At 37.6% G+C, this 15,188-nt stretch overlaps 1 protein-coding gene across 2 annotated transcripts in view; it reads left to right on the top strand.

Annotated features, from left to right (window-relative positions):
* The first annotated feature begins 7,220 nt into the window (after positions 1–7,220).
* LOC107703193 (UPF0583 protein C15orf59 homolog) overlaps positions 7,221–15,188 on the top strand; it is a 12,992-nt gene continuing 5,024 nt past the window's right edge. The window contains exons 1-2 of one of the 2 annotated variants that reach the window (XM_016505750.1): positions 7,221–7,733; positions 8,114–8,349. In XM_016505750.1, the coding sequence (XP_016361236.1) occupies positions 8,203–8,349 (147 nt within the window). In that variant the 5' untranslated portion in view covers positions 7,221–7,733; positions 8,114–8,202. Of the gene's footprint in view, positions 7,734–7,927; positions 8,350–15,188 lie in introns of those variants that run through there. The other variant, XM_016505751.1, reaches the window with a different exon arrangement.

The following is a 15,188-nucleotide window of genomic DNA, read 5'->3' as shown; positions in this document are numbered from 1 at the left end:
GAAAAAGTATAAACCCAGCTAACAGGGAACATTCTGAGAACTTTGGCAATGTTCTCTCAAAGTTATGAGCAAACGTCCAATGTTAACATCCAATGTTTGTTCAAAGTTATCTGGTCTTTAATAATGTTCGCAAATGTTAGCTATGCTATTCATGCACCATTCATGGAACGTTTTTCTTCTAAAACGTTTTAGCTGGATCTAACATTTTTTAAATATTACTACTAGTTTCAGAATGTTCAGGGAACGCATTCACATAATGTTTGCAGAATGTTCCGTTAAAATTTGTAACTAAGAAAAAAACGTTTTAAACATCAAAAAACTGTTAGAATTTGAACGTTCAGAGAACTTTCTGAAATAACGTTTTCATAACTTAATGGGAACGTTAGCAAAACGTTCTTAGAACATTTTTGTTAGCTGGGAAGTTTATAAACATTACATTGTTTGTTTGTTTTTTCGTGAAGGTACAAGAAAAGCCATATGTTTACGTTGTTTTAGTTATGTATTTTTGTTTGGGTTAAAGGCTGTTGACATTTTAGTGAGTGAGGTTGTGTTTGTTAACATTGTTTTCAGGATTTAATCGTCTCATTTTACTGCTGATGTACTGTAGCCGAGGTTCGGCTAACGAAATCCACTGGACGAAATATTTGTACATGTACATGTTGTACATTTGTACATTAGTTGATTTCTCAAATAGAGTAAATATTTAATCTGCTCTTAGCTACAGGCTTGGATTTCAATCCATTATGATCTGAATCTGCGATGAAGGCTGATATTTTAATGTTCTCGTCACAGAAATCGTAACTGTTATTTTGCGTATAATTTCAGACTGAATTTTAGTAATTTATGTAAAATATGGCTTCTGGGTGGTTTATTCCCCACTGGTTTAAACCCTACAAGTAAAGCACATTATGAAGTAATATTGTCTCAAGTATAATATATATACATTATCATATTAATTATTGATTACTCTCATAGTGATGTATTGTAGTACTTCAAATTTCCCCAGTTACGTCCATGTTTGATGATTTTTCTGAAAATATTTTCTCTATTATGCATCGACAAGCAATTTCTGTGTGAAATTCAAAAAGACAGATATTTAGAGATTATTTAAACTCTTTCGGACTTGAAAATGGTGGATTTGTAATATATAGTAGAACATTTATTTAGATTCATTGTTCCAATTCAACTGAATTTACAGTCTGAGATGGTTAGTGATGAATAGATGGTTGACTGTGGAACTAGGTCGTAGTTATATGAAAATAAAGTATGAAATAGATAAAAATAATAGTGTACAGTATATGTAATATGTCATCTCAATGTCTCTATCAAGGCTTGTAAAATACTTTCAATCATTTCAAGAACTGTGAAACATCAGTACGCCCATGTGTGATATTATTCATGTACGTTTGGGGAGTTTTTCTGTGCTTTTTTGTTTCTGTAAATAGCTTTTTGTTGACATTTCGATAATGTGTGTATTTGGGTGTTTTGAGCGTAAATTGTTCCACAATGTGATGTTTATTACACTATTGTGGGGCTTGGTAAGACAGGATTTCCTGTGCAAAGCTTTGGCTGAGTTTTCGTCCCTAACTGACCTCCACAGTCCTCTTATACCCTCTAGTGGACCGGATGTATAAAAAAATGTACTTGTTTGTTTTCTGACAGTAACCTAATAAGAAAACACTGACAGAAACAATATCGATATCTGTCATGCATGATCTGATCACATCAACAAGTGTGAATGTTATATTTCAGCCACACCAGCAAAAGCTAAGGTCACTGTCCTTTCCAAGACCCGCCATGTTTTTTGTGCCCTCATCTTCATGCCTATGTATCCCAACAGTAGATAAAGCCTTGTTCATACTGTAAAGTTAAGTGAGTGGAAAGATGCCAGTAGAGTTACACAAAACAGATAGTTGTCTTTGTATAGTGAGTTGTGTGTGGTGCTTGGTAAATTTGTGAATTGAACCAAACCTTGTGCCGTGTGTACAAAGGCACTCTGTATGTGTATAGATGTTAATTATGTTGTCACGTCTAAAGTGGAATGTATTGCTGACTTGGAGACAAGAACTACAGTCCAGTACATTTTACAGGTTTTCATTTTTATCTACTTCTCTTTATTTTATTTCTTGACTTATATGGGTCAAACATTTAAATTATTTTGTACTAATATCAATTTAGCCTTATTTTTTCCTTCAGCTACTATGTTTATTGTACTTAATTTGTATTGAATGCAACGCAAACACTTTAACATGTTAGGTTTCCTGAGAAAAGCTGTACTTGGAAATCAATCAATCATGCAAACATGAAGCTCAATAGTTGTGATTTCTGAAGGTGGTTGTTTTTGAAGTTTGAGGTGAATTGTTTTTGGTTCATTTTGTATTACTTTTATATTATTTTGTCTCTCCCTGATGGATAATAAACATATAATGTTGCATTCTGTGTCTTGAGTCCATTCAGGGTCATGAAACTGTTAGTCAACTAAACCTAACATGAAAACAATGACATTTACTCACGTTATATTATTATTATTATTATTAGCTAGAATTAAAGTTATTATTTGAGCTAGTTGCCAAGGCAAAATTTCTAATTTTCATTTAGTTTAACTTTATGTACTAAAATAAAAATTAAAACGGAAATAAAAAACTGTATACATATTTAGCAAAACGAATAAATTGGTTCAACTAGCATTAAATGAAAACAAAATCTTAAAATAATAATATGAAAAAAGCATAATAGTATTTCAATGATACTGAAATAACACTGCACCCTGTAATGAAATTTTCTGTTTTGAATTGCACATGCACCAGTAGATGGCACTAAAAGCCTGGGTGGATTGCATTTGGTCTCTACTTACTGAAAAAAAGCATACTATCATACTACAACACTTACTTATTTACAGTATATGGTATGTATACTCAGCATTATTTATTGTGTATGTATTGAATACTACATGATTTACTACATTTGCAAAAAGGTTGAAGTAATTCAGATACATATAAAGGAAAAGGTTATGAAGGACTTTGTAAGTGAGGGTTAGTATTTTCAAGACAATAATGCCAATTTGAAGGAATGTCATCTGTCATTTATAACATCTGCATCTTGACTCCTTGACCAAACTGACAAATTGTATACAAAATGTATACAAACCTGAATAAAAAAATGCAAAATAACCATATTATATTATGAGATGCTACTATGCTACTAATTGAACTAAATACAATTACAACATTAGCATACTACTGTTTGAAAGAGTTTTACAGAAGCAGTATATCTTCTTGAATGAAAGACCTTGTTATAACATTTAATTGAAACACCGGTTGCATTCAGTGAAAAAATTGTATGAAATCAGGAACTGTGTTTTTGTTTCAGTCTTTTCAGAAAGAAATGCATTTAGTGATGAGATGAGTGGATTACAAAAATCTTCTGAGCTGGTATTCTGTTTCAAGGACAATAAGTCAGTTAGTAGTGAATGAAAACAAAACCATCTGCATCATCATTTTAGGGCATTGAAATAAGTTTCCTTCAACAGCTAGTACTTAGCCCTAAATTAGGATTGCATTAGCTTTCTGCAAATTTCAAAAGCTCAGCATTTAGTCCTCAGTTTCAACTTTTAATAAAACGGAGCACTTCAATACATTTTTAGTGCCTGTGAACATGCTGTCATTCAAAGTGGCAAGCATCTAAACAACAACTGCAAAACAACTAGGAATATTTTCTAAAGCAAATGTGAGTAGTGTTTGAACATGCTAATTCTGCACGCCACAATGCCAGGGTAGTTGCAAAGGTGTCGCTATGTAGTTGCTAAGGTGTTCTGAGCGTTTCATTGCATTGCTTTGCAGTTACTAGGGTGTTTTGAGCATTGCATTGTTGCTTTGTAATTGCTGGGGTGTTTTGAGTATTTCATTGTGTTGCTTTGCGGTTGCTACAGTGTTTTGAGCATTACACTGCATTGCTTTGTGGTTGCTAGGGTGTTCTGAGCATTACATTGCATTGCTTTGTGGTTACTAGGGTGTTTTGAGCATTGCATTGTTGCTTTGTAATTGCTGGGGTGTTTTGAGTATTTCATTGTGTTGCTTTGCGGTTGCTACGGTGTTTTGAGCGTTTCACTGCATTGCTTTGTGGTTGCTAGGGTGTTCTGAGCATTACATTGCATTGCTTTGCAGTTGCTAGTGTGTTTTGAGTGTTACATTGCATTGCTTTGTGGTTGCTAGGTTGTTTTGAGTGTTTTATTGTGCTGCCTTCTTGATTGTTAGGGTGTTATGAGCATTAAATTACGTTGTTTTGTGATTGTTAGGGTGTTTTGAGTGTTACATTGCATTGCTTTGTGGTTACTAGGGTGTTTTGAGCATTGCATTGATGCTTTGTAATTGCTGGGGTGTTTTGAGTATTTCATTGTGTTGCTTTGCGGTTGCTAGGGTGTTTTGAGTGTTACATTGCATTGATTTGTGGTTGCTAGGGTGTTCTGAGTGTTGCATTACATTGCTTTGCAGTTGCTAGGGTGTTTTGAGTGTTTTATTGTGTTGCTTTGAGATTGTTAGGGTGTTATGAGCATTATATTACGTTGTTTTGTGATTGTTAGGGTGTTCTGAGCGTTTCATTGCATTGCTTTGCCGTTACTAGGGTGTTTTGAGCATTTCATTGTTGCTTTGTAATTGCTGGGGTGTTTTGAGTATTTTATTGTGTTGCTTTGCCATTGCTAGGGTGTTTTGAGTGTTACATTGCATTGATTTGTGGTTGCTAGGGTGTTCTGAGTGTTGCATTACATTGCTTTGCAGTTGCTAGGGTGTTTTGAGTGTTTTATTGTGTTGCTTTGTGATTGTTAGGGTGTTATGAGCATTATATTACGTTGTTTTGTGATTGTTAGGGTGTTCTGAGCATTTCATTGCATTGCTTTGTGGTTACTAGGGTGTTTTGAGCATTGCATTGATGCTTTGTAATTGCTGGGGTGTTTTGAGTATTTCATTGTGTTGCTTTGCGGTTGCTAGGGTGTTTTGAGTGTTACATTGCATTGCTTTGTGGTTGCTAGGGTGTTTTGAGTGTTTTATTGTGTTGCTTTGTGATTGTTAGGGTGTTATGAGTGTTATATTACGTTGTTTGGTGATTGCCAGGGTGTTATGAGCGTTATATTACGTTGTTTTGTGATTGTTAGGGTGTTTTGAGTGTTACATTGCATTGCTTTGTGATTGCTAGGGTGTTTTGAGCGTTACATTGCATTGCTTTGTGGTTGCTAGGGTGTTCTGAGCGTTACATTATGTTGTTTCGCAATTGCTAGGGTGTTCTGAATGTTACATTGCATTGCTTTGTGATTGTTAGGGTGTTTTGAGTGTTACATTGCATTGCTTTGTGATTGCTAGGGTGTTTTGAGCGTTACATTGCATTGCTTTGTGGTTGCTAGGGTGTTCTGAGCGTTACATTATGTTGTTTCGCAATTGCTAGGGTGTTCTGAATGTTACATTGCATTGCTTTGTGATTGTTAGGGTGTTTTGAGTGTTACATTGCATTGCTTTGTGATTGCTAGGGTGTTTTGAGCGTTACATTGCATTGCTTTGTGGTTGCTAGGGTGTTTTGACTGTTTCAATTGTGTTGCTTTGCGGTTGTTAGGGTGTTCTGAGCATTACATTGCATTGCTTTGTGATTACTAGGTTGTTTTGAGTGTTTTATTGTGTTGCTTTGCGATTGTTAGGGTGTTCTGAGCGTTACATTATGTTGTTTTGCAATTGCTAGGGTGTTTTGAGTGTTACATTGCATTGCTTTGTGATTACTAGGTTGTTTTGAGTGTTTTATTGTGTTGCTTTGCGATTGTTAGGGTGTTCTGAGCGTTACATTATGTTGTTTTGCAATTGCTAGGGTGTTTTGAGTGTTACATTGCATTGCTTTGTGGTTGCTAGAGTGTTTTGACTTTTTCACTCGTGTTGCTTTGAGATTGCTAGGGTGTTTCGAGTGTTTTATTGTGTTGCTTTGCGGTTGCTAGGGTGTTATGAGTATTTCATTGCATTGCTTTGCGGTTGCTAGGGTGTTCTGAGTGTTACATTGCATTGCTTTTTGAGTGCTAGGGTGTTTTGAGTGTTTTATTGTGTTTCTTTGCGGTTGCGAGGGTGTTTTGAGAATTTAATCGCATTGCTTTGTGGCTGCTAGGGTGTTTCATTGCATTGCTTTGAAGTTGTTAGAGTGGCTGCCATGCACTGCTAGAGTGTTTAGGTGGTTTCTTATTAACCTAAATAAAAAAATATATCACCCTTAAGATATGACTCAGGTCTGTCCTTTAAATTATTTTGGCCTGTTTTACCATCTGCAAGGCTAAAATAGTCCAAATGCTCCAAAAGCAAAAGCACACCTCTCCCCAGCAAGTCTCACTATTTGAGGCATCATTAATGTTCACAGCACAAATGGTCATGTTAGCTTTCCTCAATACTTTCATCTCAAATTGTATCTGTTATTCTAGATAGCTGTTCAGCACCATATGCCTGAATACACTTTTCAAGCAACTGCTTGTTTTGTGTTAAACCCTGTTGTTTTTTCCCCGATAGTTCTCATCAGAGTTCCCACCAGAGACACCTAAGAAATAATGAGGGCCTTTGTTTGGGACAAGCCTCGCAGGATGTTTTGAAGAATCATTATAGAAAGGTAAATTAGAATTTCAAACTTGCTGACACAGTCCCCTGGTCGATTCGTGATTTGAAGAGAGCAACAGGAAAATGAATACAGGAGGCTGAAGCATCTCTTGCGCATAATTATGGTTAGGGCGAGCAGTTTCCTGATGTACTTGCGTCTGTCTTCTATTTATTACTGATCTAAATGGGATAATCTGGTCTGCTTCTATTGCTGCAGAGCCGTCGCATTCACGATTCAAGAGCCTGCACTGCAACACTGAATTGAATTAATTTGCTTCCCCAACTGAGGTGGCAAGTGGTTGAAAAGATCTGAGCAGAGAGCAAGCTTGGAAGTGTACATGAATTGATGTGTTTGTCGGAAGTAGGATGGAAGTGACAGGACAAGGGTGAGTGGGACTAAAGGGTAGTGTGTGTACGGTAGCAAGTATGAAAGAGGAGGGAAGAGTTATGGAAGAAAGATCATAGAGAACGAATGCGAGTGTTTGAGGGTGAGTGCATGAGGGAGAGAGAGAGGGAAGGGGGAGGTTTCCTAAGTGCTTGAGCATCAGTGACTGATAGAGGACAACATAGCAAGAGAGGTGTTGAGCATGTATCCGTCTCTAGTGTTATCTGAGCGTGCTCAGATGGGGTAGGAGATACGTTGCACGGTACGAGGGCACAGTGGGAAAAGCTGGCAACTCTGCGGAAGCTTTTTATAGACATATGGAGCAGCAATAAGTCCAAACGCCATCAATTCTGAACCAAAGCCACAAAAGCCAAGAGAAGACAAGCTATACTGAAATTCTGGTGTGGGTTAGCTGAACAGGATGTCCGGAATGCTCTTTGTCTCGGGGTGATGGTTCTTCATAGCAGTATCTGTCAGGATTGCCTCGGAGAGAAGCAATTTTTGGCTCTTCCTCCTAGGTGTCACATCGGATGTGTTCTTTTTCTGCCAGCTCGATTGGCAATGTGAGTTTTTCTTACTATTCTCAGTGCACTTTTTGGATACATATATTCTTCACATCAAATTCTGATGGCACCTACTCTGAAGGCTTTCTCATCAATGGAAAACACACTGTATGGCATACGTTTTTGAAAAAGTGGAGTTGCAACAGAGGATGCATATGTAGATGTGGAGAACCGGTAAAAAGATTGGCAAATATCCCACATAAGCTGGTAGACTGACTTTCGGTATGTCACAAACCTCTCAAAATAGAAGCTCAAAAGGGTGTTTTATTTATTTATTTGCTAGCTGTCTTAAGAACAAAGCTTCTTTCATGCCAAAAATGATACCATTTGATTTCATTTTAACATCATACGGAAAAGATCAAAGCTTTGCTGAGAACTGTTTGTTCCAGTGCTGAAACTTTTCCAATTTTTTTGATGACCTCTTTCTTTTTGAAAGTTTTCCTTTTGAATTTACAGAGAGATACTAGATGTTCCTGGACTGATTTCAAAGTTTCCTAACATCAGCAAAAAACTATGCTAAGATGTTTGGACCAGAGAATGGGTCTTTCTTTCAGATAAGGCCAAACAACACTGTGGTGGGCTTCAGACATGAAGCCCAGTGTCCTGTCCCCTCCTGGCTGCTGCTGTCGTACCCATGTGAAGGATGTTTCACAGCATAGCGCTAGGACCATTTGAACCAAGCCAGAGCCCTGACCGGAGAGCAGAGATCCGCAGGCACATTAAGATGGTCATGGAACAGCTGGAGAAAGTTCTTGCTGAGCTCAAGGACGTGGCAAAAGAGCTCCGGGAGGTAAAGCACACATTACAGGCCTGCTCTGAATGTTAAAGGAATGACATGTTAAAAGGCACAGTCTGATGGGGAGATTTAGTAAGTGAAAGGTTGTGGGCTTTAACTTATTTAATACACGAGTTACACAATTTGAGTTGAATTACTGAAATAAATGAACTTTTCCACGACATTCTAATTTATTGAGATGCACCTGTATGATGAATAAATCTCGTATACTTACATTGCATAAGCACAATTGCATCTGCACTTTGTTGTTTATTTGCGAGAGAGCTGAATTTAGTCAGCCCGCGCGCAATGAACAACAAAACTCCGCTGTTTCAGTGATGACTCATCTGAACACCTCTGATTGGCCATTGTGTTCATAAACTCAACGGAATCGTGTGTGATTGGTTATAACGCGCAACACTGTAAAAACGCGGAAAAAGAAATATGATGGAACAAATAAGCCCTAATATGAATTAGATAGCATTACTAGCGTGATGATGATAATAATAATAAGTTGAGCTAAGTTCGAAGAACTTTATTTGGTCAGAATGCATGGCTACTATTAAATGTAGTAACACATTTTTCCCGATGCATAGTTAACTGGCCAAACCTTGAGCTCTTCTAGTAATCAGTGGTCCTGTAGCTCAAACAGTAGAGCATGCTGCTAGCAAAACCAAGGCAACAGTAGCTTATATAACATATACCTTGAATGCCATGTAAGTCACTTTGGATTAAAACGTCTGCCAAATGCATAAATATATATGTAGATAGATATGATAATGCATATGGAGATTATTTTCAGAGCAAATATATGGGGAAGGCAGCAATACATGATGAAAAATGTATGAGGTTAGAATCTGTTTTTGAATCTAATGGTTCAGATGTTTTGGAGTCTCCAGGTAAAAATCAATCGCTTAAGAAACCCAATGGTGGTGATGGGTCTGTTTCTTACTGCTTTCAAATCAGGTTTCCTCTCGCAAAAGTTTAAATTGGTCAAATGCTTGTTCTGACTCACACTCTGTTCCAAACACTCTCTGTTTAAAAGCCTTCTGGAAAGGTTTGGCAATTATCTGACTCTAAGACCGAGGGTTCTGCAAGTAAGATGACTGTGAGACAAATTGGATAAAAAAAAAATGGTATGGGTTGTAACTTTTAGAATGTCATGGGTTTTGTTGCACCAGCTACTTAATTAGATTTAGATAGGGGATCCAAACAATCCTCCAAATGGACTTTTTGTCTTTTGTTTGCTTTTGGTCCTGAAAGTTCTGAAACATAACTTTTATAACTTCTGTATTTTGTAAAAGATCTGTTAAATTGTTCTAGTACATAATAGGAATTAATAGATCTTTTGAAAACTGTTATAAATTATGTATACTCAGAAGATGCTAGTCATGGTTAGAAAATGGTGTCTTATTTTACATGAAGAGGGTCACCTCATGGGAGCTGCCATTTTGAGATCACATGACCAACAAGTATTTGGCTCACTTTATATTTGTAACCCCCCAATTACTGACCACTTTCACCTGCGGAAATAAATTAATCATGGCTAAATGCGCATAATGCCTTAAAAAAATTCATTAGTAACTGAAAAAAAAATTGCATAATTCTTCATCCACACCACTAGGGTTCGGTATAAAGTCCAAGACAACCACCATATCAAACAAAAATATTGAGTGAATTTGTCGTCAGTTGGCCAAAAATATTTTTTAATTCATTCTAATAATGCCAGAGATAGTGGTATGGTTCAGCACAAATATCAAATCACAAATAATAATATAAATATGTCATCTTTTTCACGTGAGCCACACATGATAACAGTTTTCAGTGTTTTGGAACGATTTGCATTAAATTCTACTCTACATAAACTCAATCTCTGCAAGTGCTGTGAGTTTGAGTCGGTTATAATGTTTAAAAATACAATATCTGCCCATCTTCCTAAATTTGTAATAAGAATGGTTTATAATGGGGAAGTCATGGCCTAATGGTTAGAGAGTCGGACTCGTAACCCAAAGGTTGCGAGTTGAACAGGAATTGTAGGTGGGGGGAGTGAATAACCAGCGCTCTCTCCCACCTTCAATACCACGACTGAGGTGCCCTTGAGCAAGGCACCGAACCCCCAACTGCTCCCCGGGCGCCGCAGCATAAATGGCTGCCCACTGCTCCGGGTGTGTGTTCACGGTGTGTGTGTGTGTGTTCACTGCTGTGTGTGTGCACTTAGGATGGGTTAAATGCAGAGCACTAATTCCTAGTATGGGTAACCATACTTGGCCACATGTCACTTCACTTCACTTCACTAAATCTGTTGTCAACAACAGATTTGGTTTTCCACTAAAAAAAGCTCTATATGTTTGAAAGCAAAGAAAAAAAACATAAATATTAGTATTGTAATAGTAATGTTGTATAGTTTCTATGCATTCGGCAGCCACTATCCAAGTAAACTTTATGCATCATGCATACCATCATTCAAATCCATGCCCTTGGTGTTGCTCAGTTTTGCGAAGGATCCTTTAGAAATGTAATAGGTTACAGATTACAAGTTACCCTTTTTAAAATGTAGGCCTAATCAGTAGTGTAACTACTAAATTATTTTATTAAAGTAATGTAACTGATTACATTTGATTACTTTTTGATTACTTTTCAATCTTGCTTGATTAATTTAAATACTCTCCTCCCATAAATTTTGCAACTGAAAGGGAAACTCCTACAAATGCATAGTTCAGTCATGAAACTCTAGATGGCGCAGGCTGACAGGTATTAACATAACTGATTATATTCACAGCGTTAAACGACTTGGCACAAGCTGATCGGTTCATGCTGCATACACAGCCAATGAGCTTGCTACTTTACATTTAAATGGCTGGTTAGCATTCACTTGAGCATTTGCAGCGCGCTTTCAGAGTTCCTCTGAAATCCACCACCTTCCCCAGCTCCACCTGTATAGATCTATGGGTTGTTTTATATGCTATTTGTGCAGCAGCAGTATGTCTTAAATACTCACAGCACTGTATCGCCGTATGCATTGGCAGTAGCAAGTTCCCATACTTGCTTGCAGCAGCAGCAATTATCTACAACTACAGCAATAACCAGCAGCAGCATAGCAGATCTATTCCGCCAAGACCAAATACATTAACATTTTCATAACGATTACCATGCTAAAATCTTCCGAGGGTTGTCATGATTGAAATGCATATTCAATAAGGTCAGACGCAAAAATAACTGTGTCCATACCTTTTTAGCGCTAATTCTTCACTGCACGTTTTTAGTAAATCCTGACAGTACTATTTTAATGCCAAAAGATGGTTTGCGCTGGTGCAAGTTGTTAGTACATCTGGCCCTAAAGCTTTCAGCAGCAATGTGGATTGATGTAATTGGCAGATGTGGTGCACTTCAAATTCAAACAAAAGCATCAGAATAGCATTGCTTTATTAAACGGACTTTAAATGGCAGGAGGCAATGTGCACATCAAAAAAAGGCAAAGCAACAAATTAAAGGGGTGGTTGACTGTTTTTTTTCTAGGCTTGATTTTGTTTATGGAGTGCAGTCTAACATGTGTTAATGCTTCGTTTAAAAAAAAAAAAAGCATTATTTTTCCACATTATTTACCTTTATTCTACACCGCTCTGTCCCTTCTCCTATAAACGCGCTGATCATTTCCTGCTTTTTTGAAGCCCCTCCCTCAGAAATACGAGATGGGCTCTGATTGGTTAGCTGGCCCAGTGTGTTGTGATTGGCTCAACCGCCTCTAGTGCGCGTCTAATCGTTCCGCCCCTCACCTCAGCGGCATGTGCTCCGGTTGTATTGTAAACAATGGCGTCGTCTATATTGCTTAACAATTTGAGCCCGATTGAGATGCAGAGGATATTAGTGAAGAAGATCGCGCAGAACATGTGCAAGCATTACTCTTAATGGTATGTTTTTTGTTTGTTGTTGTCTCATACTTTTAGATACGCTGTTATTTGTAAACGCGACTGCTTCTATAAGCTTTTTTTTCTATAAGATTCTGATTCTGATTTTAATATACGGTTTTATCCTGATTAAAGCTTTAATCCAGTACCGCATGTGCATCCATGTATAACGCTTCTCATAGCTATGTGAAAATAAGATTAGAATCGTTAGAAGACAGAATCGCGATTCATATATGAATAGATTTTTACGTGCACCTCTAGTTTTCTCTTCCTCTTATCAAGGTTTGTGATGTCACAAACCCGAGAAGTAGCTTGTTGTAGTCCCTACAAGCCGTTTTTGTAGGCATTAAACTGCCAGAATTTTAAAAGACGATATCTCCGTTTGCATTGAACTTTCAGCGCTGCAACTTTGCAGATATTGTTTATGCTCAAACAGCAACATTACAAACTAACTAACGTTTAAAAAGTGAAATCGCAATCAACCACCCCTTTAATATTATTCAATATCCTAGCTTTTTACAGAAAATATTCAGATGTAACCCCCTTTATAATCGTTAACATTTTCACAAGTAGCTGTAATTTAATTACACATTTTTTTCTCAGTAACTGTAACAGATTATAGTTACATTTATTTTGTAATTAAATTACATAACACCATTACATATAACTGGTTTCTCCCCAACACTGGTGTTGTATACATCATGCAGTTACCAAGCTACAGAAATACAAGCGCACAGCACACAGCAAGTGCACTAGCCACTTGTTATGAGCAGTGCCTCCTACAACAATCACAACACTTGGGGATTTCTATAGGTCAGCATTTCTGCTTTGCAAGGAGTGCAAGGCTCCTCAAGTTAAACCGCCCCTCACAAGGTAGCAATTGTTTCAGAGCTGGTCTCAATCGAGCGGCACTCTGATCTCCAATCAGTTAGCGTGCAGTTGGCAGGAATGCATTAAACGTGAACTGTCTGACAGCAGCGCACAGGGCACAACCCCACGAGAGATGATCTAATACCTCCTCCAGACAGGAGCCTTTCAGTGGAGTCCCAAAAATGGATTTCTCTGATAACCGCACGGCGCTTATCATACTTGGCAGGGCTCGATACATAACCTATTCACAAATACAGTACATAATGTTTGTACAGTCTTTGCTTAAAGCTTGGCATTGTTTGCATATTGTGTGCTCTTTTGAGCAGCAGGTGTGTTGTGAATGGATATTCTGGTTGTTGAATGCCTGTCATTTGGGCTCTTCCTGTTTACGTTTGACTGCTCATTACCGAATCCCAACAGCCTGTGGCTCGCCGCTGAATAGCCGATCTGCTATATCATGAACGCCACATCCTGCAATTGAATACGATGAGAAAGTTTGGCAGCAGCAAAGCACTGAGCTCATCGAAATCAGAAGCAGCGAATGACAGAACAAGTTGTCATTAATAACTCTGCTATTTCAATCCGAGCAGTGCTTTATCATCAAAATCCTGAGAAATCAAACATAACTGTGTCATAAATAATGTACTAAGCTGCTTAATATTGACAAGAGGCAACATAATGTCTTTGCAGTGCAGTCATATGATTCATTCTGAACAATATCGCGTCATATATAACCATTTATGCATGTTATAATCTGATTAAAATCTTCAGACAGACTTTATGATCTGCAGGATCGCTACGCCTGTGCTTTGTTTTGTCTCTGATTTGTGAGAACCAGCCTTGAGACCCTGCTCAGAAAAAGAGCTGGGTAAAGCAAGAGAAGGAATATTGTTAAGCGTATGGTTGAGATCTTATGTAAGATGCAGTTACTAGCACAGCAGGAGGACAAATTCCCTTCAGCACAAACAGATACTAAATATTCCAATGCCAGTGGGTGAAATGGGGTGAGATGGTAAACATAAAGATGGAACGGATAGATAGATATATGCAGATATATATACTTATTACTCATTTATGGCTTAAGCTCAGCCACAGTGTAAAACTACAGGCATTCTTCAGAAAATACTGTGGAATATCGTGGTGTTTTCAACAACACTCTGAGAAACTAGATTTTAGCAAATTGGTGGCAAATTTGTATAAATTCAGATGGTTTTATTTAAACATTTTTGTACAGTCTGCTTAAACCCCACCAACCCAATCTCACAGGAAAATGTAACTATTTTACAAAGTGGTGATTTTATATGAATGAATGATGTAAATTGAACGAAAACATATTATTTCTAGAAAAAATGTAAGCATGAAGGTCCACGCCTAACCCCACCCTAAACATAACTGTCACTTGAGCCAAATCAGGTGGTACAAAAATGTATGAATAAGATACAAAGTCATTCAAATTAGCCACTAATAGGCCAAAACTTCATGAATAACCAGGTTAGGTTAGGAGTGGATCTTTATGCTTATTTTCGAATAAATCACATCATACAAATACATGCTAAATCATGACCTCTTAAAGGTGACATATCATGAAAATCCGACTTTTCCAGGTTTTAAGTGCTATAATCAGGTCCCCAGTGCATCTACCAACCAAAGAAACGTGAAAAAGATGAACCCAGTAACTTTGTTTTGGTAAGCCTTTTTCTGCAAGCGTCTCAGAAAACGAGTGTGTCTGATTTCGCTCCCTTGGTGACGTGGCAAAGGGATCTCATTATAATATTACCACCCCTTAATCTGTAAGTTTACACCCACGTAGCTGTTATTGTGTTTTCGCAAGTGACAACGGTGTAGCAGCTCTAATGCCATGGCGAAAGTTTGAGCAAAACATGCTAACTGTTCTGTCTTTGGCTGCACACACGAGCACAGAACACTGTTTAGAGTCCCAGCCTCAGAGGAGACAAGAGAGCAGTGGATTGATTTATTTATTTAATGTATATTACTGCTGCCACACAGATCTAAAATAAATATGCGATTTATTTCCCGGCTGTTTACCTTCACAGACATAACCGACTGTTTTTTGTAACT

Source organism: Sinocyclocheilus anshuiensis, unplaced genomic scaffold (genome assembly GCF_001515605.1).
Source record: "Sinocyclocheilus anshuiensis isolate Anshui unplaced genomic scaffold, SAMN03320099.WGS_v1.1 scaffold1139, whole genome shotgun sequence".
NCBI lineage: Eukaryota > Metazoa > Chordata > Actinopteri > Cypriniformes > Cyprinidae > Sinocyclocheilus > Sinocyclocheilus anshuiensis.
The sequence above is the reverse complement of the archived record's forward strand: the minus strand, read 5'-3'. Positions and strand labels throughout refer to the sequence as shown.